The 25,938-nt window shown below is 42.9% G+C and overlaps 1 protein-coding gene across 3 annotated transcripts in view; it reads left to right on the forward strand.

Moving 5' to 3' along the window:
• The window catches only part of WIPF1 (WAS/WASL interacting protein family member 1), a 122,863-nt gene that overhangs the window by 69,788 nt on the left and 27,137 nt on the right, over positions 1-25,938 (forward strand). For 2 of the 3 annotated variants that reach the window (XM_043894185.1, XM_043894186.1), the window contains exon 2: positions 25,134-25,221. In XM_043894185.1, the coding sequence (XP_043750120.1) occupies positions 25,171-25,221 (51 nt within the window). In that variant the 5' untranslated portion in view covers positions 25,134-25,170. Of the gene's footprint in view, positions 1-13,083; positions 13,279-25,133; positions 25,222-25,938 lie in introns of those variants that run through there. The other variant, XM_043894184.1, reaches the window with a different exon arrangement.

A 25,938-nucleotide genomic window follows, 5' to 3' on the forward strand; every position in this document is an offset into this window, starting at 1 on the left:
GAGGGCTGTAGGCCCAGGTCGGGGTTATGTTTGACCTTGGCCGTGAATCCCAGACAGCTACATATTTGCCTTGCTAGGACAGAGCTGCCATCCCAAAGCCAAATCTGGCACCCAGGTTGGGCTCAGTTTAATTGTTGCTTAGTTTTGTTTTGTTTATTATTTTTTAATGGTGGTAGGTAGGGGTGAAGCAGGGAGAAACCATCTTGACTTTTTTTTAAACTGTGTCCATTTACCTTCCTGAGGGTGTCCTACAAAACATAAACCACATGTGGTTTTTACACCTCACGTCTTTGTGGTTTGCTGTTCTCAAACTAGTCAATATTTAAATGTAGTCATGGAGTTGCTTTTTACACCAGCCACCAGCTGATGGTTCTGTCCATTCTGCTGGAGTGGTTTCAACAGGATGAAATGATCCAAGACTGAATGAAGCAGCTTCCATGCAGCAGGGGGAGAAGTCCTTTAGTCAGCACTGAGCAAACACAAAAACAAAAAACCCCAATAAGCCAAAAACAACACATACACACAGCGGCCGAGCGGGTCACCTTGTGGCCGCGCCGCTTCTCATCTCTCCCCCTCCACCTGTGTTTGGAGTTGGGGGGAACAGTGCACATGCGTTTGGTCCAGCGCGAGGCACTTTGCACTGCCTTTCCAGCGGCCTGGTGGGGCAGCCATCCCTTTAAGACAACCTGGAGGTGTTTTTCCAACAGTCTGTTTTCCCAGTCAGTCATTTGGAGACTCCAGAGCAGCCAAATGGGAGGCGGAAAGTTCTTGAAGTGGCAAAATCAGATGGAATCTGGGGTCATTCGAGTAGAACACATTGTTTCAGCCAAACCACTGAGGGAAGCAGGGCCTACTAAGGAAGAGCGGCAAGAAGCTCTGCTTGCAGCTGTGACCATTGGGAAACAGTCTGAGAGTCCCTCCCAGGACTGTAGGTGAGCAGCCGGGACAGTCCATGTGGACTCCTCTCCCCATTCCCCAGGCTGGAGGAGCAGAGCCGTCAGATTGCCATGCCTGACTGTTTTTTTCATGTGCTTCAAGAAATTCTTTTATAATTGAGATTCTATGATCAGTATACAGACATTTCAGTTTGCACATAATTCTTAAAATACTTAGCAAAGATCTAAACATTCATGTAGTTGTTTTGAGGATCAGTACACAGACATTTCAATTTGTTCACAATTCTCAATATACATACAAAAAATCTTTAAAAAATCATGTAGTTGTGATTCTTTTCTGAACAGTTATTCCAGCAACTTCCCAGCTTAAAATTTGGAGGCAGATTTTCCTTAACAGAATATCAAGGACCAATATCTTCAAATATTGACATGCTGTTACATTACATGTCCCATGAATTCACAATTTAAATCATATACACTACATACTTAAATTGTCGATCACTTGGTTTGACCAAAGATTAGTTATAGAGTGTGCAAAGTTCTGTCCCAGAAAGCCAAGATCAAGGAGTGAGTGGTCTGCTTTAGGCAACAGTTCTACCAAAAGCAACATGGGAAGAGAAGTAAAGCGTTCAAGACATTAAATACACAACTGACTCCAAACCACAATTTATATATGGCAGTATAATACAAAACTGCCATGCTTTGTATTATAGAATAGGATATAAAAGCAACCCCTCATCTATGGAACGTTAAACTGACACCCAAGACAATCAAAGCCTCCGATACTCAACATCCCACTGTTTTCTTATTGTACCAAAAAATAAACAACCCCCAAATGCTTTCACCTCTTTAAAAAAAAGAGAAAGCATTTACACTTAAAAAATAGGATGAGGTGGGATTCCTTCATTTTTAAAAACGTTTCTAGAGCTGCTTAAAAAATGTGCATTTCAAAGCGGTTGATAAAAATAGATCTCTGGATTATACAAGAAGGGAGACGGGACCCTTGATAGGATTGGGTGTGTGATATTCAGCATTCTTGGCTTCTTTCTCTCCTGCTTCATCAGAGGCTGGGCTCTCCTCGGTTTTTAGTTTCTCTGTTTTCTACAGGTAAGTCTTCTTTAGTTTCTTGCCACTTCAGCCTGTTTCCCCTTTGCGCCCCTTTTCCCCTTTTGTTTGCACTTTTTTGTCTGAAGATGTATCCTTTCCTGCCACATTTTTTGGTTTTGTTTCCACTTTTGCGGGAGCCAGTCTAGTGGACAACCTTGCCCATCTCTTCTTGGGCTCCTCCTTCGCCGCCCCCTCGGTGGAGCCGGCCTTCCTCGCGGACGTGGCGAAGCGCGAAGCCAGCTGCCCGGCCCCTGCCTGTCCTCCAGCTGCCCCAGCGGTGCCCGACTTCAAAGGGAACTCGGTCACGGCCATGCGCAGAAGCGGTGGCTCACAAGCCTGTCTGACCTCGGACTCACTTTGAATAACAGTGTTTTCTAGTGTCCCCTTCACAAATGTCAGTGAACTTTCACCAGGGAAATAATCTGACCTCACACATCATTCCTCCCCAATTCTGTGTAATCTTTATCTTAATTAAGAAGAGGATTAATTACAATTATAATTTATTAATTAATACAAGGAATGTAATTTATTATGAAATAACTTCAATTGTAAGCAATCAGGTACTACTCATTAGCAAACAAAATGAAGTGGTCAGGGTTTTGCAGTTACACTGATAATCATCGTGAGTGGGGCATTGTGAGCGCAGACTAATTTGGGTAAGGGAGACTTCATTCCCACAAGTGGCAATGCATTGGGACACATTTTCCAGCCAAGGTGAACAACTCTTGGTAAAGAGCTGTGCAAAGCATAGTATTTCATTTATATGACAGTTGCATTACTGGGAAACTTGGGGACTAATACAACAGTATTTATTTACTTTGAATTATGTGTAAAATGGAGTTTAATTATCAGCTCAGATTACTAAACAGTTTTTTCACCTACATCAGTGTCCACCAGGACCTTTGAAGGTTATGTGGGTCAATTCTTTATTGAGTGGGACAGTCTGGTACATTGCACATTGACTGGCATCCTTGGCCTGCATCCCAGGAGGGCCTCCCCATTGTTGTGACACCCACAAACACCCCCATTTCCTGCCCACATGCAGAAGGGTTGGGTCTGCCTCTCCAGGTAGCAGCTGCACCAGCCAAGCCCAGCTTCCGTGCAGTCAAGGGGCCCCCGGGGAAGTCTCAGGTCAGTGAGCCCTTCTGCAGGGTTCAGCTGAGTGGCCTCAGGCCCAAAGGCACAGAGCTGGATAGACCCTTGTTTCCTAAGGAGTCAGGGGAGGGCTTTCTGGTCCACGTGGTTCTATCCTCTGGCAGTAGACATGGAGTAACCAGCCATATGGCTGGAGAGAAGACTGGATAGGGAGCAATATGGCTGTTGTTCCCACCCCACAAATCATGGCAGAGACCCCATCCTGAGCTTCATACCTGATGAAGCTACCAGATTAGCATCCAGAAGGAACACACAACTATCCATATGCCAGCAGCTTCTCTCTGGGTGTGTGCACAAGCAAATACTTGGCAGGATGGGAAAACAGGGCTTTCCTCCCATTGGCCTCTTAAGTTGGTAAGAAACTTTTCCCTCCATCTCACATGGTTTTTTTCCCCGCTGCGGGCCACGTGTATTGGATGTTGGTGACTACCTGGGAACTGTTTGCATTTTAATTAAATTACCTAGAACATGCTGAGGCCTCTTCCCACCAGGCCCTCACCATCTGGACTGTGTTGTCTGGTGTGGTAGTGGCTCTTGAGTGTTTGAAATGTCACTCACAGTAAAATACACACCTGTTTTTGAAGACTTAATAGGAAAAAAAGAGTGCAAAATACCTAATTAATAGGCTTTTTATTGTGAGTACATGTTGTAGTGATAATATTTTTGAAACAGGGTGTTAAATAAAATATTACTATTTTATATTATTTTCCTTTTAATGTAACTAGTAGAAAATATGGAACTGCACATATAGACCAAATTTTACTTCTGGTGGATAGTTCTAATCTAGGGGGAGGGTTGTTTTCTTTTGCTCTTTGGTTGGTATATTGGAATTTAGATTTTTGCTTTTTTGTTGCCTTTAATAGAGTCCCCAAGTTTTCTAGGAAGAGCTACTTGGGTTCTGAATCTGTATAAGGGAGCCCTCAGTCTCTGTTCCATTTCATCCATCCATCAACCAAAGAGGTCATTTTGAGGAGAAAAAGGTAACTTCTGTAAAACTCCCAGGTCTGAACATGATTATAACAGAGGGAGCAAACCCCTTTAACAGCCTCTAGTGGATGAGGACTCTTGTGAGTGAGCCACAAGTCATTTTCATATCATTGTTTAAACTTTTTGCTATAGAAATATTTCAAATGTATATGAAAAGTACTCAGAACATTATAGTGAATTGCCACATATGCTTCACCCAGCTTCAAGAATGATGATTTCAGGCCAATTTTGTTTTCTTTAAACTTGTACCTATTTTCCCGTTTTTTCACTTCAGGACAAACCTAGACATCATATCTTTCCATATACAAATATTTCAGTATAAAAGACTCTATAAAAAACAACATAACTTCAATAATATTATCACTCTTTAAAATTAGCAATAATCTTAGCATTATTAAATATCAATATTCAGATTTTCAATTACCTCATTTATTGAAGCACAGTAATTTATAATGTTGTATTAGTTTCAGATGTACAGAAAAGTGATTCTGTTTTATATATATATATTCTTTTTCATATTCATTTCCATTTTGGTTTATTACATGATTCTGAACGTATTTTCCTGCTGAAGCTGGAAGAGCAGGAAAGAAAGGTCAGTGGATGTCTCTCTCCCCAGATCTGAGGCTCTGCTGTAATTTAAATGGATGATAGACAGCCCCAAAGCAACCAGTGTGTACTCTGTTTACCTGTCCAACACACACACGTATGCATACACACAGGTCTTACACATACAGTTTCAAAAATGTCCCACACATAATAAATCACTCACCTTCCTCCCCCAGAAAAGTGGACAGTTGAGGTCCAAGTCTAGTGCCAAGACCAAACTTTCCACAATCTTGTCTGTTGGCCCCAAATGTAGTATATCATGGTCCAGGGGTAAATTATAAATGTAACACCCGGTATACAATGGTGGAGGGAGGGTAGTAGGAGAATTTCACAATTAAACTTCCATTTGGGAAAGGAGAGGAGTCATTTGTCACCTATCTCTAGCATATTTTATAACCCAGTGAACAGATTCTACCTGTGTGGCGATGATATGAGAACTTTGCTCAGTCAGTGGCTTAACTTCCTTCTGCTCTTGCTTAAGGGTCTTCCTCGTTTGTTGTCTTCCAGAGCCATCTCTAGAGCAGGGCCACACCTGTTCCACAGTCTATGCCTTGTTCTCTGGCTTCATGGATCTAGGGATTGCTTTAGGATTTAAGCAGTCATAAACTGTTTTCAACCATTCCAGGGTTTTATCCTCTAGTATTTAAAAACGTGATAAGATTCTCTAGAATCCCCGAGCTCCATGGACTAGTGAACAAAACTCAAAATTGTGGTGAGTCGCAGTCTTTGAATGTGGCACCAAGCCTGGGCACTTCTGTCTCCCAGCAAATGAACCACCCTCCGCTCATAAGTTCTGTGGCCTTTATCTCAGCCTCAGATTAGGTACAGTTTTGAAACAGTGGCCTAAGGTGGTGAAGCCACTGTTAATTTACTCCTTGCTCCTGAGATGGAACCCAGCATATCACAATAAAGGTAACAGCCTTCTGCTCGGACGAGAGACCACAGTGTCTTTGGGGGAGACAGTGGGAAGTTCAGCTTCTCCTTTGTGTCAGACTTCTTTCCTGATATTGTTGTTATCTTTTGGCCCTGTTCTGCCTAATGTTAGCATTGCGTAGAGAACTGGGAGTTTTAACCCCAGAAGGCTCCAGATTATTTGATTCTCAAACATCTTGGTTGCACATCGTAGGGGGGAAAGAAAGGCCTCTATTGACAAAGCCCTTCCCTGCCCCCCTCCCCACCAGGCTCTCAATAAGTTTCATCCTAAGTTTCTCTCTCCCCTGTGTATCTTACTGAAGGCTGAAAGTAGCCAACATACTTCAGCCTTCTAATTTTTTCTCTGAATTCTTTAATGGCACACCTTCGGTAGGCTTGTGGTCTTTGACCCAGGATTCAGTAGGTGGCAGCCTAACCAGCAGTGATGCCATCACATAACCAGGATGGCCAACTTCCTAGCCCAGGAGAGCCTGCACCAGCTGTCACCCAACCTTAAATCAGCCAGTTGCACATTTTAGGGTTAGTCACATTCAATATTCAGTTCTAGTACTGATTTCTGTATCACATAAGTGTTTGTATTACCAGTAATAGAAAACCTAACCACACTAACTTGCATGAAATAGAGAATTTATTTGCTAGTATAAGTTAAAAGTCCAAAATAGAGCTAGCTTCAGGTATAGAAGGATTCAGCCAATAACATCAACAGCTGGGTTTTCTCCATCCCTAGTTTCTCACTTTGATGGTCTCATTTTCAGACCCCATGTGGTCAGAGGATGAGTGAGTCAGTTTCAGCCCCTCCATTCTCACAGACCCAGCTCCATCCCTCGGGAAGAATTCTGTCTTGTAGACACAAATTCCCTTGGTTCTGATGAGGCCACGGGCTATCGCCAAGAAAACTCTCTGGGGCTGCGTGAATGCAAGGCTCCCATGAGCCAGCAATTCATGTATCTGGAATTGGAGTAAATTCCTCTGGACCCACAGGGTCTGGGAGGGAGGGAGGGAGGGATGTGTCTCCAAACAAAAACTGAAGGATATCATTGTAAGTAGGATCAGTGGATGCTGAGCTGCCAAAACACAAGGAAATATGTTGCAAATGTTTCCCCAAGTAAGGTTATACCAATTTATATTAGCAGGACATAGACTAGTGTGATGTTAGTTTTGAACTTCTCTGTTTTTGAGATTATTTATAAATGATCAACCTTCTATATAACTCAGTTCAGTCACTCAGTCGTGTCTGACTCTCTGCGACCCAATGAACTACAGCATGCCACACCTCCCTGTCCATCACCAACTCCTGGAGTCCACCCAAACCCATCATCGAGTCGGTGATGCCATCCAATCTTATCTCATCCTCTGTCATCCCCTTCTCCTCCTGCCCTCAATCTTTCCCAGCATCAGGGTCTTTTCAAATGAGTCAGCTCTTCGCAAGAGGTAGCCAAAGTATTGGAGTTTCAGCTTCAACATCAGTCCTTCTAATGAACACCCAGGACTGATCTCCTTTAGGATGGACTGGTTGGATCTCCTTGCAGTCCAAGGGACTCTCAAGAGTCTTCTCCAACACCACAGTTCAAAAGCATCAATGTTTCGGTGCTCAAGCTTTCTTTATAGTCCAACTTTAACATCCACACATGACCACTGGAAAAACCATAGCCTTGACTAGACAGACCTTTGTTGACAAAGTAATGTCTCTGCTTTTTAATATGCTGTCTAGGTTGGTCATGACTTTCCTTCCAAGGAGTAAGAGCCTTTTAATTTCATGGCTGCAATCACCATCTGCAGTGACTTTGGAGCCCAGAAAAATAAAGTCAGCCACTGTGTCCACTGTTTCCCCATCTATTTGCCATGCAGTGATGGGACCGGATGCCATGATCTTAGTTTTCTGAATGTTGAGCTTTAAGCCAACTTTTTCACTCTCCTCTTTCACTTTCATCAAGTGGCTTTTTAGTTCTTCTTCACTTTCTGCCATAAGGGTTGTGTCATCTGCATATCTGAGGTTATTGATATTTCTCCTGGCAATCTTGATTCCAGCTTGTGCTTCCTCCAGCCCAGTGTTTCTCAGATGTACTCTGCATATAAGTTAAATAAGCAGGGTGACAATATATAGCCTTGATGTACTCCTTTTCCTATATGGAACTAGTCTGTTTTTCCATGTCCAGTTCTAACTGTTGCTTCCTGTCCTGCATACAGATTTCTCAAGAGGCAGGTCAGGTGGTCTGGTATGCCCATCTCTTTCAGAATTTTCCACAGTTTATTGTGATCCACACAGTCAAAGGCTTTGGCATAGTCAGTAAAGCAGAAAGAGATGTTTTTCTGGAACTCTCTTGCTTTTTCGATGATCCAGAGGATGCTGGCAATTTGATCTCTGGTTCTCTGCCTTTTCTAAAACCAGCTTGAACATCTGGAAGTTCACAATTCATGTATTGCTGAAACCTGGCTTGGAGAATTTTAAGCATTACTTTACTAGCATGTGAGATGAGTACTATTGTGTGGTAGTTTGAGCATTCTTTGGCATTGCCTTTCTTTGGAACTGGAATGAAAACTGACCTTTTCCAGTCCTGTGGCCGCTGCTGAGTTTTCCAAATTTGATGGCATATGTTATTTTCAAATGATCAACCTTCTATATAACTACTGATAGGTTTATGGGCAAGAAGCTAATTCCTTTGTTTCTGCTCTTTTAAATCACGTGATTCCCATATTTTAATACTTTGAAAGTAGAATTCCTCTTACAATAAATGCATACATTTAGTCTGGTACTGTTTCTTCTTCCCCATAAAAAGCTATAAGATAAGGGGGGTGTTTTGCTATTGAAGAAAATGGTGTTTTAGAATGGAGGGAGTACAGTATTCTAAAACATGTTTCTACTACTGGGGAAATACTGCACCATAACAGGTAGTCATGGAAACACAGTTTGAAAAACTGGAATTAAAAGAAATCAAATGTCCTTATATTTTATTCATGGCACTGTTGCCCCCGCTCAGTCTCTGTTGATTTGGGGTCACCGTAGGAGGGTCTTTGGCTGTGATTCTTTACTGCTTTTTCCATGTGAGAACCACAATGTTGTGCTGTAATCTCTGTCTGCTCTTCATTTTCTGTTTCTGTAGATTAATATGAAAGATTCTTCACTTGGTTGTTCTGGAGACTGTTGATTATTGTTTTGCTCTGTCTTTAGGCTGGGGCTGGTCCACGTGTTGAATAAGGTGATATATGCATTTAAAATTCCCTTTGAAGTCTAGAGTCATGATTGTCTTTATTTGCCTCAGGTTCTCAATCTACTTTTCTTCAGCTCTTCATTATACTAACATACCCAGTGAAAAAAGTGAAAAACAAAAGTGAAAATGTTAGTCACTCAGTTGTGTCCAGCTCTTTCTGACTCCATGGACTGTAGCCCACCAGGCTCTTCTTTCCATGGAATTCTCCAGGCAAGAATACCAAAGTGGGTTGCCATGCCCTTCTCCAAGAGATCTTCCCAACCCAGGGATCAAACCCAGGTCTCCTGCATTGCAGGCTGATTCTTTATAGTCTGAGCCACCAGGGAAGCCCCAGCATCAATACAAACATCCCCAACACCAATACTAATACTGCCATCAACTGCTCCCCGCCATGTTACAGCCTTCTCCCTACCCCTCTTCCTTCCACCTCTTCTTATGCTTATACAAAGGAATTAAGTGAAATCCTCCCCTGAACTTAAGACCATAATGACACTGGACCATGGAGAGAGAGACGGGGCCTCTGGCACCAGCTCTGCTGCTGCCCGCTGTGTGACAGAGTCACTTAATCTCTCTGGACTCCCATTTCCTCTTCTGTAAATGGTGGCGTGGACTCTGTTCTCTGCAGTCTCATCATCCTTAAACTTCCTTATCCTAAGAAACTGACGCTGGTCTGCGAACACCTGGGCACAGAGGAAGGGACAAAGCACTTTCTTGTCTCACGTCTACCTGTGTGGCATTCACTGCAGAGGGAGGCCTCCAGGTCCAGGTCCGCGTTGTCAATAATGCTGTCGGAACCCTCCCCCGCCCACCACGTGATCTTTCCTTTGTCTCAGTCTTCAACTTTCTTAGCCGTTTTCCTCTCCGCACTGCTGAATGACAGGAATCACTTGCACTGCGTGAGACTCTGCCTGCATTGCCAAGCCTCTCAGTGAGCTAAAGGGCTCACTGCTGATCTCTGGAATCCTTTCCCTGGAAGATTTCCCTTTAGCCTAAGCCTTCCCAAGAAGGGGGTTCAAGTCTGTCCTTAACTTTCCTCAGTCACTGCTTTAGGGGGAACAGTCTCAAGCTTATAAAGGAGTGTTATGTTGTGGCACAATTTTTAATTATTTTCTCTTTCATTCAACAAATAACATCCATTGACACCACCAGGTGCTGTTCTAGATCCTAAGGCAACAACAGGAAACAAGGTCCTATGGAACTTGGATTCTAGTGGTGAGAGGTGTGCAGGTAAATAAGCAATTAAATAAATGAAAAAAATACCAGATGGTGACAAGTGCGATAAAGGAAGACAGGAGCAGAGATGGGACATGAGAGGGGGCAGTTTTGCTGACAAATAGAGAATGGGAAGGAACCAGGAAGGAACAGTAAGGTAAGGGGGCTTATAAGTGTCAGACCCAGAATGCAAATGAGCCTGTGTATTTAAGGAACAGAAAGGGCTGGAAGGTAATTAGCAAGACAGAGTTTACTTGAAATGAGGTCAGAGAGCTGGGAGCAGGTGGGTGGGCAGATTTTGTGAGTCCTTGTGGGCTAGGCAGAGCTTGGATTTTTAAAGTGAAATGAGAAACCATGAGACGGTTTTAAACAGGGAAGAACATTATCTGATTTATGTCCTGTGGTGCATAGTAGACACCTCATAAATGTGTCCAAAGTTGACTGTGCTTGTAAGTTCTTATTAAAGGTGGAATAGACCCAAACCCTAGACAACTACTCCCTTGAATGTGTCATGGGCTCCAGACTTCGAAGTGACATACTCCCTTCTAGTTGAGTTTTTCCTAATGGATGGGGATAGTCATGGTCTATCATGTCCTGGGGGGCGTGTGTGTTTGGGGGGCATTACTTATTAGAGAACTAAAAAGTAATTCTGTAAATACATAGCAAAATCACCATATTGCCTATGTTCTCTTTTTAGACCCAACTATAGTTAGACTTCCCCAAAGAGTCATTCAGGCATTTACTTAGCAGTTGATCAAGTTTTCTGTTTTTCCAAGGTTAGTGGATGGCAAAAGAGATAATAACTTCAGGCCTCCCCCTCTTGTCCAGCCCCAGGTCTGCGTGTATTTTTTCATGTATTAAGTGTCCCTTGGACTCCAGATCCTACATTAGGTGAGATGAATAAAGTCTGTGCCTTCTAGTGGCACTGGGTAAAATAGAAGAGTCCAGATTACTAATCTTAGGAAGTTCCATTTCTAGGAGTGGGAATCCCCACTGACTCAGTGGTAAAACCCACTCCAGTATTCTTGCCTGGGAAATCCCATGGACAGAGGAGTCTGGCAAGCTACAGTCCATGGGGTCGCAGGAGTCAGACACGACTTAGCAACTAAACCACCTCCACTTAATAAGAATTCTGTCATAACTTGGCATCACAAAACTTGTGCAGCCTATCTTAAAGAATTGAGAACTAAAAGAACCTTAGTCAACTTCCAATACTTAGTACTTAGTCAACTATCCCAGTACTCCACTCTAGGAGTACTTCCGGTATTGGAGTGAGACTGTCCTAAGCATCACAGGAAACTTCATATTCCTGGCTCCACCCATGAATCCTACAAACCTTCCTCACCCGTTTCCAACCCACCCAGTGGAAAATGCCTCCACCCGTTTCCAACAGCCCCCTGATCCACCCAGTCCCATCATTTTACGTATAATAGAATATTAGGCAGCTTATGATCTTTTCATACCTTTTCCCTCTGAACCCAGCAGAATCAGGACCCCAGAGTCAAATTTTACAATGATGTTAGTTTCCAAAATATGCCTATTTTTCATTCTTTCAGCTGATACTGTTTTCTCAGAGTTACATGGTGTGTGTTGCAAATATGTCTGAATAGATGTATTCAGATAGATTGAGAAAAAATTGGGAGCGTTTTCAGATTTTTATACATTCCTCAAGTTTTGGTGTAGTATTTTCTATGCACATTCCATTGCCTGCCTACTTCTCAGGGTCCTTTAATAATGAGGAATCTGACTTCTTCCTTCTGCTCCTCATCACTGCTTTTCTGTCAAGCATCTTCTGGGAGAGTATTTTCACCCCATTTAAGTGTGGAGGATGGAAACAAAATATTTTGGCATGGAAAACTCTGATCTTCAGCTGACTTGACCTGTACAGGCATATTGTGGAGACATTGCAAATTCTATTCCAAGCTACCAAGATAAAGCAAATATTGCAGTAAAGCAAACCACACCAATTTTTTTGGTTTCCCAATGCATATACTCTGCTATAGTTTATTAAGTGTGCAATAGCCTCATGTCTAAAAAAAGTGCACAAAAATTTTAAAAAACCAAAACAAAGCAAAAACTAATAATTAAGAAGCAAAAAATTTTAATCTACATACATACCTAAATTAATAACTACTTTATTGCTCTTGTAAATCAACTATACCTCAGTTTGGAAAAACTTCAAGTGGTAATCTTCGTCTGAGCCGTCAATGTGTTGTGGTAGTAACGTCAAAGATCAATAATCATAGATCACCATAACAAATATAATAATAATGAAAAAGTTTGAAATATTGCTTGAATTATCAAAATGTGAAGCAGAGGCACAAGGTGAGCAAATGCTGAAGGAAAAATGGCACCAATAGACTTGCTTATCTCAGGGTTGCCACAAACCTTCAATTTGTTAAAAAAATAAAAAAGCAATATCTGCAAAGAACAATAAAATGAGGTGAACCTGTATTTCTTGTATTCTGACTTGGGCACCAGAATCACATTTCAAAAACTCATTTGCCTTCATACACCTGACTAGCTTTCTTCACCGGATTTGTAACTTACTTCCTACATACTTGACTTCTCTGTAGATGAGGAAGAATCACTTACCTTATTTATCAGTGTCATTTGGAGCTTTTAGATCTTGAGTGACTCTTTTCCTCAATCCTAAATGTTATCATCAATATCAAGAGTGATACTTTAAAATGAAATTTCCTGAAAGAGTCTCGCGTTCCATGAGCAGTTATTTTTGTGGAGGTGTCAAGAATAAAGTTGAGCTGTTAACCAACTCGAGTTGCCATCTCCTCTTGCCCCTGTGCCAAAAGGTATGTTACACCTGGTGGGAAGGAGAAACATTTAATTTTCCAAATTTAGGGTTTTTTTTTTTTTTTTTTTGCTTGCTTCTTAAGTAAAACCAATCTAGCTCCCTTTTCTGCAGAAAAGGAGGAAGGAACAAGCAACAAATTAATCAGACAGGAAGTGAATAACCACAGAAGGACGTCTGCCTCTGACTCAGTATGTCACATTTAACAAGAGGCCAGAGCTTGTCCAAAATGGCGGTCCAGAAACGACCCCCTGTTTGTGTTGGAAGATGATGGCTTTCACAGCGACGGTTTTCTCTCTCATTTCTCGTTTGCTCCCTGCCTGCTTGTGTCCCTGATCATGCCTTCCTGCAGTATCCTTTAACGGTAAGAAAAATTATATTCCAACTCCGTGTATTTCCTTTATTCAGTTAGTGGGGAGGACTAACCGGCCTTTAGTGGGCCATTGTGTGCTGAGATAAAGTTGTTTAATTTTTCAGTAGACCACCATGTGGTCCTCCGATTGCACACAAGACTAGTTTCACCACTATGGTGCTTGTGGGCAATTTAGAACTTCTGCTTTGAACTAATATGTAAGCAAGATTTTCAGCAGAATTTTTCCTGACCACTGGGCAAGTTTGGATCCACAGTAATTTTTTTCTCCCAGTTAAAATGGGGGTTTATGTCGCTAACTGTATCCTTTCAGTGGATGATACAGTTTGTCCACGTGATTACCTTTGAACTCTCACTTTGGCCAGCAACAGTAAGTGCTTTTAAAGCAAAAGAAGTCACTGGAAACTTCAAAGGAAAGTACCATGGAACTCAGCTCTTGCCAGTCTCTTGCTACAGACCTGTTACTTAAGTTCAAATCCCAAGCTATTTCTAAGCAGTCTTTTAGGACAAAGATGGTTTGTCTTTTAGAACCATTCTGTTCAACATCTGAACAGTGCAGTGCGCAATTAACTATTGCTGATCAAATTCTGCAGCATTCATTATAAACAGTTACATTTAATATGATTAATATTGTGACACAAAGCATTGTAATTTTCATATTCCAAGCAGTGTACTCAAATATCTACAGAGCAGGATTAAGGAAACTTCTGTATCCAAAAAAAAAAAAAAAAGCTTTTTTTTTCCTTTGGAGCATATATGAGAAAGCAATTTGATTTATATTCCTTTTACCCCATGAAGAAGTATAAAATAAAGCTTTAAAAAGTTAAGAGGGTACATAAAACTTTGGTCAATAAGTTCTTTTAAATAATTCAGTGGCATAACTAGCGTGTCCAGTAGAAAATGGACAAGTGGTAAAATGAAGAAAAGGCTGCAGGAAGATTCTTATGAAGAAAAGTAGGACAGCTTGGTTGAGAGAAAGTGAGGAAGCAGGAGAAAGAGTAAGTCAGGATAGTGAGAGAGGAAGATGAGAAGCTTGAAAAAGACTTTGAGGACCATTAGTGTGGAAACCATACCCTTTCTGGTCACTTGGATTGTGGGTCTAATCTTATGCATTAACTTCATAAAGTTATGTTACTTCTGAACTAGAACAACATTTAGTCAAAATTCTCCCTTGTATAGTCTAAAGCACTTAAATGATTTATCTAACATTGGAGTCAAGTTTTCTAATGCTTTTCAAAAACTTCATCCATTGGTTAATTGCTCACAGCTCTTCAATTACTCTTAATGTCTGAACTTTTAGGGACTTCCCAGGTGGCGCTAGCAGTAAAGAACCTGCCTGCCAATGCAGGGGATGTAAGAGACAAGGGTTTGATGCCTGGGTTGGGGTGATCCCCTGGAAAAGGAAATGGCAACCCGCTTCAGTATTCTTGCCTGGAAGATTCCATGGACAAAGGAGCCTGGTGGGCTACAGTCCATGGGGTCGCAAAGAGTCAGACATGACTGAAGTGATTTAGCACTAAACCTTTAATATTATGCATACTCTGGATGAACGGCAGTATTCAGAGAATACTGAACAGAGTATTCAGGGTGAAGAATTTTCCCTAGGGTCCAGCAGCAATTTCACTCTGATCATTGATGAAATCAAGTTCTAGATATGCCCTGTAGCCTGAAGGTTCCTGACCTGTGCTAAAATGTAAGAGGAAGTGAGCTACCTAATTTCTGGACTTTTCAAGGTTTACACTCTTTGAAGTCTGCTTAGCATTTTGTAAACACGTCATTTTTCGGGGGAGTTTCTGGCTATTTAAATTTTGATCCACTTCTGCTTTAAGGTTTGACTTATTTTTGTTTCTCCAAATTGTCACTTATTTACCTCTTGTTGAAAAGAACATTTCCCTTGGACTATCATAAGTACTAAATACTTCTGTCTGTAATTTGGCAACCCTCAGTTCTGAAAATTAAGACTGGAGAAAAGAATATTAGAATAAGAAATGCCTTAGTATGCTTTTCTGAGAAATTTTAAATGAACTTTATACACACCTCCCTTTGCCATTTTTTTGTAACGCAGAAATTACATGGGTATGCACATGTAGGCTAGGCTTTAAATCAGCTCATGATTTCTCTTTCTCCTGGTTAAATAGAGGAAAAGATAATGTTTATTGAGCACTCACTATATGTTAAGTTCTTGACTTCTGCTTATTTTATTTTTTTTAAAAATGGCTAACAGTTAGCAATTGCCTCATTTAATTCCTCAATGGTCCTATTGAGTAGATACCTTTCTCCCCATTTTATTGTGCGAACTAGACTTAGGCTGAACAGTTTGCCCAAGGCCACTAACAATTAAATGTAATTTCAAGAGCTTTTTTCAAAAGTACAGTTTAGAAGCCATGAGATGTCCTTTTCTAATCCTGAGAATCTGGGATTGTACAAATGCTTTGTTTTAAAATGTCACAGAGATAGTAAATATCTTTAAGTGAATAATCTCAAGTAAGACCATTTCCTTTCTAAAGTCTTTTGACCTTTTTAAAAGTAAATTTGGTGACACTTCTGCTTATATTACAAGGCTATACTTTCAATGATTAAGTTAATAAAATATGTTGATTATGTTGACATATATGCTGTGTGTTGTGCGTGAGTGTGTATGTGTGAGTGTGTGTGTGTGTGTAGTGGGGAATAGGGAGGGGCAGGTTTGGTAAAACTAAATGTGGTGCTGAGGATTTAACTTTGATATTTGAGCCCCTTAAAGAGAGTACTAAAAAAAAAAAAAAAAGTACTTGTTAGAGATGGGAAGTTGTGGGAGGAAAATCGGTACTTTTTAATTAAGTGAATAAAGTAGAAAAGATTTACCTTCCTTTTCCCACAGTTAAACAAGGACAGGTGGGTCGTTCAACTTACCTTCATTTTCTCATTTTTGAGAGCGTTTAGCTATCTGTGAATTTGTGCTGTGAAATCTGTGAACTTTTCATGTAATTAAACATATAGGACTGTGCTGTGAAATCTGTGAACTTTTCATGTAATTAAACATATAGGACTGTGTATTCTAAAAATTAAACATATAGGACTGGGGAAACCTTTATTTCCCCAGAAGTTATTCTTATAGTAAAACTGTGGGTTTGTGTCCAAGCTCCCAACTAATCATAATGACATTGTAGATGCTTCAGAATGTCTTCTCTGAAAAATGCCTTCCCTCTACTCCCCAAATTATCAATTTTTTATCTAAAAGATATGTTTCTGAAATAGCCAAAGACCCTCCAAGTACCACAGAGACACAAACCCTTGCCACTGAGAACATAACTCGTAAGCAAAAGTCACTTAAGCCTTGCCTTAATTGATGCCCAGCTGAGAAAAGAGCAAGTACGTTTTGAGAAATGAAGGGTCCTATGTACAGTAAGCGTGGGTGCTACATGCAGCTCAGATTGAGAAAAACAATGATCACCAACTAGGTGAGGCAGTTGCTTTGCTTATAAAAGAACGCTTGTTTCTTTTCTGTACCTTTGGCTTCCTCTTGGGTTGAGCAGCCTGTTTTGTTTCTCCTCTTCTATTGATTGCCTCATTGCCTACAGCCCTCTGAGCTTGAACTGAGGAGAGGAAGAGTCACAATAATAGCAACAAACTTTATGCAAAGATATTAAAGGTTTCTAAAATGGCCAAAAGGACATGCCATGCTTGGGGGTGGGGCACTGAGCGGCTGCACTGGGCCTGGTGTCAGAAAATAGAAACTACGGGCAACTGCAGCTGTGAAAAGACTGTGCTAAAGAAACAGGATGGCTGTGGTTTGCTGTGAGCATCAATTTTCCTGTTGAGCATTTTTACAGGAAGTTGAAGAACAAAGCCGACTTCATCTTAATTAGTTCTGATGGTTTTCAGATCTTCGACACATCCAACCAAGTTTGCCTCATGGAGGAGTCTCCAAAGAGTAGAACCAAAAATAATCCTGAGTGGGAATCATAAAACTACGATGTTGGCGGCAATTTGGGTTTTTGCTAAATGATTTTATTTTTACAGTATAACTTGGAGTGGATTCATTACCTTTATAATGAGTGCCTTTGCACTCTTTTTTTTATGGCTGCAGTAATTCAGTATGAATTTAAGGGCCTTTCCTTATTAAAACACTACTGAATTTTATGTATTATAAATTTCCTTCCGTTACTATTTGGTGAAACAGTTGTGCATGTGTGTATTTATACAGATACAAAGAGGTGTGTGTGTGTGTGTGTGTGTGTGTAAATGCTGGAAAAATATACATTAAAATGTTGACAAGAATTATCTCTGGATAGTATTAACTCCAACCCTTTTAACCTGAAATTTAATTACTATCAAATGCTTTGTTCAGTGGTTAAATACAAGTGTCATGTTTTATTTTCATCTTTGTATTTCAGTGTTACCTGTTGTTTTCTTTCTTTCTTTATGGCTGGTCTGGGTATTCATTGCTTTGCTTGGGCTCTTGCTGGCTGCAGTGGCTTCTCTTGTCCCAGAGCACAGGCTCTAGGCACACGGGCTTCAGTCGTTGCGGCACTCACGCTCCGTAATTGCTGCTCATGGACCCCAGCATGTGGGCTCTGTAATTGGGGCACATGAGCTTAGTTGCTCCAAGGCACGTGGAATTTTCCTGGACCCGGGATGGAACCCGTGTTCCCTGCATTGGCAGGCAGATTCTTATCCACTGCACCACCAGGGAAGTCCCTATCTATTATTTTCTAAATTAATAAGTGGATAAGTGATAAGTAGCATTATCATTTTGGAAGCAGGGGAAAAAATTCTCAAAGTCTTAACCTGAAGAGGTCAAGAACACACAAGAAATACATACATGAAGATGAGTTAAGAACATTATATATAAAGTAAAATGTCAATGAATGTAAATAAAAATAAGACACAGAATAGAAAGTAATGAAGGCAAGGGAACATTTGGACCTTAGGATCTTTTCAATTGTATTATTTCTATTATGTCTACTCCCTGTCCCTGCCCCCCTCCACAATGATGAATTCAACCTTTTTGAAAAAAAAAAAGTTTACTTCTCTCTCATTCGTTTTACAGAATAGTATTCAAGGGTGACTTTTGGCAAGATATGCATAGCAAAATGCTTTATAACTTTGAATAGCCCAAAATGGTGATAAAACGTAACTGAATAAACCTGCTTCTTATCTTCTTTGCTAGAACTTGGCCGATTCACACACCCTCACACATACATCCTCAGGATTACAGGCTGGCCTTCTTCGGGTTATTTCATTGGACAGTGCTGGAAATCTCTCCCCTCTTCCTGTTGTTCTGTAGTATGGGCCTCGTGTGGCATCATCTAGAATGAACTTGACATTGGTTGCAAGAAACTAAGAAACAGTTTATTTAAGTAACTCGTCAGTTCGCTTGGTCATTTCACATTCAGAGATAATTCTGCTTTCTTAGTTGAACGCATTGAAGAAGAAAGCCTCGGTTTCCTGGGGCAGCTCTGGACTGAACTCTGGGCTCTGGGTGAGTGACTAGTTATCCATGCTGTTGGCGGAATATGCGGCTGTACGGTGGGGAACAATCACTCGTTCTCACAGGTGTCCCCCATAACCAATATTACACAGCAGATGGCTTGGGGCCACAAGCTACCTTGGTTGATCTAGGGTCAGTGTTTGATGCTGTTCACTGTGAGTTTAAACCATGATGCTGACCTACTAGAACTGTAGTAAAACCATCAAAACCATCCATTTCTCTCACAGAACTAGGAAATTCCAGAATTTCTAAATATTGATGTATCCTGTGTGTATTTGTATATTTGTGTTGGTGACAACGAAGAAAAAATTAGTGGATTTTGAAATAATTTATGTAAGATATTCTACTTTGTTCTCTCAACCCTCAGAGTCAATTCCTTCATAAAAGGTTAATTGATAGATCCCTCCTTTCACCTCAATAATTTTCACCTAAAATTTGAGGTTTTTAGACTTAATTTTTTTTTAAATTTTTTTGGCCACACCGTGCAGCATGTGGGACCAGGGATCAAATTCATGTCGCCTGCATTGGCAGGTGGATTCTTAACCACTGGACCACCAGGGGAATTCCAAAATTTGAATCACTGATTCCTTCAGTGATTAAATAAAACTTTGGTAATCAATCACATACCCTAGGGTTCAGGTTGATTTTTAATTTTTTTAACGTATGACAGACAATCCAGAGATGGTTTGGGTGAGAAATCAATTGATAGATTCTAGTCAAAAGCTGTTAATTTCCACAGTGGATAACAGACATGATAGGTCACACGTATTGTTAAAACTGTGTTTATTCATTTACTGGGGCTGCCATAACAAAGCACTTCAGACTGGGTGGCTCGAACAGCAGACTTTTATTATCTCACATTTCTGGAGGTTGGAAGTCAAAGACCAAGGTGTCGGCAGGTTTGGTTTCTCCCAGGGCCTCTCTTCTTGGCTTGCAGATGGCCATCTTCTCCCCATGTCCTCACACAGCCTTTTCTCTGTGCTCACACATCCCCAGTGTTTCTTCCTCTTCTCACAGGGACCCCAGTCATATTAGATGAGGGCCCAGACTAATGGGGCTCTCTTAGCTACCTCTTTAAAGGCCCTCTCTCCAAGTACAGTCATATGCTGAGATACTAGGGGTTAGCACTTCAACATATAAATTAAACCCATAACGCTGTGTGTGAAAACAAAAAACCCATTTCCATTCGTGTGGTTTTCTTTGTGCACAAAAAATTCAACACACAAGGTGAACATTACAGAAAAGTCTGGGTTTTCTCCCTGTGATGTTATTTAAAGAGTTAAATGAGACTTTATAAGCCATCACATGCTCAGTCATGTCCGACTCTTTGTGACCCCATGGACTGTAGCCCGCCAGGCTCCCCTGTCCATGGGATTTCCCAGGTGAGAACACTGGAGTGGGTTGCCTTTTCCTCCTCCAGGGGATCTTCCTGACCCAGGGATCAAGCCCGCATCTCCTACATCTCCTGCATTGCAGGCAGATTCTTTACCACTTGAGCCATCAGGGAAGCCCTGAGACCTTTACATGCACATCCAGTTGTTCCAGTACCATTTATTGAAAAGACCTTCAATGGAAAAGACCTTCAAAAGACCTCCCCATCAAGTTGCTTTGATCACTTTGTTGAAAATTAATTAATTATGTACATATGGATTAACTTATTCAAGCATTTTCTTCTTTAATAGATTGTTTTACTGTGAAAAGTATTATTTGCTGAGTTGAATGTTTACAACACAGAAGGACTATTTTTATATTAAACTTTAAAGTTATCATTTGTGGACTAAATATACTGTCTTAATTTTAAAACAAACAACAACTAAAATCAGTGAAATGAGGGACTTCCTTGGAGGTCCAGTAGTTAAGACTCAGAGCTTCCATTATAGGGGACCCAGTTCAATCCCTGGTCAGGGAGTTGAGATCCCTCATGCCTCGAGGCAGCCAAAAAACACACCAAAAAAACAGTGAAATGATTCTCAAAAAGCAACTGATTCTAAAAAGTGTATATTGTTAAAAGTTCGGTGCCTGGGGAGGGTGGGAGAGCAAGGATCATTAAATGGGTAGGGCTGTGGTCCTCCAACTCCAAGGAGCCTGGTTCCCATGCGGGAGCTGACCGCCTGCACTTTGGAAGCCCTTGTCCTACTCACTCTTTCCCTTCTTTGAGAGCCCGTCCCACCCGGGGAACCGAGCTGCCTTTCCTGTGGGACTTCATCTCCTGAGGGCAGATCGAAATGCAGGAGGCCAAGCCCTCAGGCGGCCTCGTTCCCACGGGGCGGCCACACCCGCACAGGACTCGGCTCAGTCTCCAGGCCTGGCCACCCTCTGCCAGGTGCTGGAGTGGCTCTCACCCCAGCAGGACCTGTGCTCCCCTCAGGGACCACAGCTCTGGACCCATCTGCTGACTGCTTACCCTGCCCAGCCCTGCTGCGCTGGTTCACTTCATCCTTCCCACACCCCCCTTTAACAGAGAGCTCGGTCTTATCCCAGATTATTAGCAGCAGAGCAGAAATTCACAATCATGTTCTCCTGACCCAGGACTCATGTTCTCACAGGGATTCTAACTGTTTTCATCCATAGGCCACACTGGTGTCTGGTAAAGCCCCCAAACTCCCACTCCTTCCCTGACTGCTGTTAAATGTGTAAAACAAAATACAGAGGATGACCAAGGAAACCAGTTGCAGTGCAATGGGTACAACAAGGCCTAGGAGCAGATCATTGCCCCAGCTTCCAAAGAGACCTGCAAAATTACACTTATGATGTGAAAATATCACATGAAAGACTCTTGGTGAAAAGGTTTCAGGTGTGGTTTGTGGCCTAGATTTACAATTGAAGGAAATGCTAACTTGTAGTTAGAATTTAGGGGAAATAAGTATGTCCCTTTTTTCCCTGAATTCTGTCCACAAACCTTGTGGGTATGGAGATCCAGGCTAGGAAGGCCTGCCTGTTAGGATTGAGGCTGCTGTTGAGGCCCTTCCATCAGGCCCAGTCTTGGTTCTGACATGGCTCTCCCGTGGCCTTGGACTCTACTTCTCTGGTGAAGTCAAGAAACTAAGTGCCCAGACTTAAAGCTGGCCTGCCCCTCTGCTGTGGGACTGGTTCTTTACCCAGGCCCCGGGGTGCTCAGGGCTGATGCTGGAAGCTGTTCCAATGGCCAGCATATGGCTTGTTTGTGTGATACCTGATTCTTTCACTTTCCCCACATAATCAGTGAGACTATGTGCCATGTACTGGGGAGACCTGGTGGTCACAGCGGGGTGGAAAGACAGCCAAGAAGGAGATCCAGCAAGGGGCTGGCATGCGGGACATGAGACTGATCTTCTTTGACCTGTGTGCTGGGCTGGCAGGTTGAGAGTCTGGGGTTTCTCACAAACCTCCCTAAGGTCCAGCCTGGACAAGTCCAGACCAGCAGCTGTTCAGCTAGCAAGGAGCCAGGAGACCATGGCAGCCTCTGGAATCAGCTTTCAGCGTGGAGGTAGGCGTAGGAGTGGTTTATCTGGAGGAGAGTGAGGCAGGAGGGCAAAGGGAGCTGCAGCAGTGGAGAGAAAGGAGAATTGAGTCTGGGAAAGGAAAGAGCGCTCACCCGCAGATCCTCACCCTGTTGTTTATGTGAGGTGGTCGGGGGCAGGGGAAAGCCCGGCTCTGTGGTCCAGAGGTTTATTTATAAGCCAGTTAATGCACAGAGAGAACCACAATAGCAACAGAAAACTCTAAGAGAGTTAAAGAGGCCTTGCAGGACAGTCTCCTGAGAGCACCCCTGCCCCATCGCCTGGCCCCTAAGGTGTACAGGATAGAAGTTCAATTTGATCTTTGCAACCAGAGACTGACTTCTGAGAACCAAACCCAGAAGAGGTTCCTGGTGGTGATTAGAATTCACTTCTTTCTTGGTCTCAGGATAACAGGATGGCAGACTAGTCAGTGAGCACAGAATCTGACATATGAATTGGAGCATTGAGGGGTCTTTCATCCACTGAGCACATGGATGGTCTGTCCCATGGAGCCCGTCTCTCAGGCCCTCTGGGTGGACCTGGCCACCCTCCTCCTTGATGAGCCTTAGCTCTGTTAATACCGTTGCTTTGGCCACAGCATCTTTGACAGTTAGTTGGGCCTGAATCCAGTTTCAGACCCTCGTTCTTCCTCCTGGTCCTGGGACACAACTCTGAGGCCTCTGAAGGTGCCCCTACAGTTGGAGCACCCCCTTTATAGCCTCCAAACACAGGCCCCCAACTCTGTTTACACTGCCCATGCAGCCCTGTGGGTGACTGGTGTTACCCAGGAAAGAACAAAGTAAGGGACAGTGCAGCCCAGCCAAGACTGACATTCAAGTGGCTCCTGTCCCTCACTTGTCTCCGTGGCGCCGTCCTCTCCTGGGCTTGCCCACTTGGTACCCACAGTGTTTCTTCTCTGTCAAGAGAAGTAAGGGACAGATCCCTGTCTGAGACAAGCTCTTTTTGAAAACCAGATTCTGACCAAGTTTAAGGTGAGCTGCAATACTAGTGAGCCCTTCACCTGCCTGAAAATGCTTATCTAAAAAGAGCAGAGATCAAAAGGACTTGATGTAAACAACTTTCACATCATTTTAATGAGTTATTGATTTCTGAGTCCCAGCGTCCTCCCCTTTAAAATGTGTTTGAGATGATGGAGATAGAGTGCCCTTTATTATCCAGTTGACTGTCAATAAATGAGCGTAGCTGTTGCTGCTCTAGAGGTTTCTAAATTTCATTTTATAGAAGGCACTCAGAACAGAACTGTCTTGATTCCTGTCTTCCAGAAGTTTTGACAAGTCATGTCCTGTTAGCTTTTCCATTCTGTTAACATCACAGAAAGCAAGCCATCCAGCAAAACTTCAATAGAAAGTACAGTTGACCCTTGAACTATCGATATGGAGGTTAGAGGCACCGATCCTCCACACACAGTCGCTCCTCAAATCCACGGGTCCCCTGTACCCTGGTTCTGCATCTTTAGATTCAATCACCCATAGATGGTGTAGCACTGCAATGTTTACTATGGAGAAACATCCATATCTAAGTGGATCTGTGAAGTTCAAACTCGTTGTTCAAGGGCCATCTATATTTGATTCAAGGTGTAAGTTTCCCTCAACTTTTAGTGGTTGAGCTAAATTAATACTTTAAATTCTAAGAAACTGTTTTCTGCAATTAAGAGACTGTTGAAAATAAAAGGAAGATAATTCTGCTGTTTGAAATTCAGGACACACGTTACATAGGAACAGTGTTATTTATGTGGTCAGTGTCCCAGGCTGCTCTCTTGGTTTAAGGCTCCGTGACCAGGCTTCTCAAACATTAATGCATATGAATCACCCAGCGATCTTGTTAAAATGCTGAAACAAATTCAGTGTGGGCAGCAGGGCTGAGATATGACGTTTCTCATGGTGATGATCTGAGACTGATCTGGGAGCCCTGCTGATCCAGGAGTAGCAAGGTCTAGGGGGGAGAAGCTGGGATGCTGAGGGTGTGAAAGTGACTGAGGGGTGGGGCATCTGCTGAGACCCAGGGACGGGACTCTGAGGCCTGGGGGAAAAGGGGCCAGGAGTGGTGGTTAGCATCACTCCTGGGGCACATCCTTCCCATTGCTTCTTCAGCTCCTGACATTGACGAGGCTGCCGCCTTTACTGCCGCTGCCCACCACGCCTTCCCTGTACGTGCTACAGCCTGGAGTCTGGCCTTCCCTCTGTCCCCTGAGCATTACACTCTGCAGAAAGCCTTTCTAAGGAACCCTGTTTCTAGCTCCAAGTCAGAGGTTGGAGTCCTCCTCTCTTTTTTCCTCTGGCTCCTGTAAGGAAATGCCGAGTAGTACAGAGGTAGCAACCTGGCCTCCTTGCCCATCTTACCTTGTCCCCATCTCCTTTCCCTCGAGGACTGGAAGAACTTCGAGGGCAAGAATACGGGGTTACTCAGAGCTAGACAGATGTCAGGAATCTCTTGACAGAGAAGAAACGCTGCGGGGCTCTGAGTGGGCAAGCCCAGGAGAGGACTGCGCCAGGGAGACAAGTGAGGGACAGGAGCCACTTGAACGTCAGTCTTGGCTGGGCTGCACTGCTGGTCGTTTCCTGATAACCTCCCGGCTTCCTCGGGCCGCAGACCAGAAGCCTTCCCCGACCTGCTTTGGTGGTGGTGGGATTAAGCAGCCTGTGGCGCTGCACTTTGCTCGCAGTATCTCTGGGCACTCTGAGGGTCTGGCTGAGAATCCTCCCCGGCTGGCATCCTTCCAGAAGAGTAACATCCTAGCCATGTTGTGAAGGAATCCCACCTCTTATAGAAACTCAGACTGTCCCTTTGAGGCGAAAGGGGAAGGAAGATTAGGACAGAGAATTACGGAGACATCTAATGCATGACGGCGCTTTGTTTCTTTCTGTTTTGTTTTACAGATTTGTCAGCCAGACTGTTGAAAGCTAACTGTTAAAGATGCCCGTCCCGCCCCCTCCAGCGCCCCCGCCTCCGCCCACATTTGCTCTGGTGAGTGGCTCTCCCCATCTGTGATCCATGCGTGAAGCAAGCTAAACAGACTCGAACCTGGCACACATGTGTTAGTTTTCAGTATGTTTACGTTCTGGCTTAAATATGAATGATATGGTAAGCTTTCCAGGTGCTGGAGTAAGCCAGACCCTGAGATACAGCAGGTACTATACGAAAATGTTTCATAGTCTAAAGTCTCATACAATGCATAGGACACATGCAGAATGTGGATTAGTTAGGTTTGCTCCACCTCGTCTGTCAAGGGAGACATCCTGTTCATTCAAACATGCTGGCCCAGGACAGGTTCGCAGGACCAATTCTGCCCAGTTTGCCCTTTTTCTATTCAAATGGACTCAGCTTCTAGCCTTTAGCATCTGGGCAGGATAGTCCAGAAACCCAGGTCTGTCCATCTGTCTGAAAATGCATCCATTAATGTGTCCTCCAGACTCACTCATTTCTTTTTCTCTGCCTCTCCCCATCTTTCTTCCCACTCTGTTTTTGACAAATAACCCCCATCTCCCACTCCATCCTCCCCCACACCCTTACTTCACCCTGTAAGTCCATCCTCACATTTCCATGTGTACTTTCCCAAGGAATGTATTCTCTGGGCCCATCCCTCCCCGTGATGGACATGTCCCGGAAGTTAGTGCACCCTCTTCCGGGAAGCCTCTTCCAAGCAGCCCTCCATGTAGTAATCCGGAAAGGCTCCCAGACGCA

This window comes from Cervus elaphus, chromosome 33 (assembly GCF_910594005.1).
Source record: "Cervus elaphus chromosome 33, mCerEla1.1, whole genome shotgun sequence".
NCBI lineage: Eukaryota > Metazoa > Chordata > Mammalia > Artiodactyla > Cervidae > Cervus > Cervus elaphus.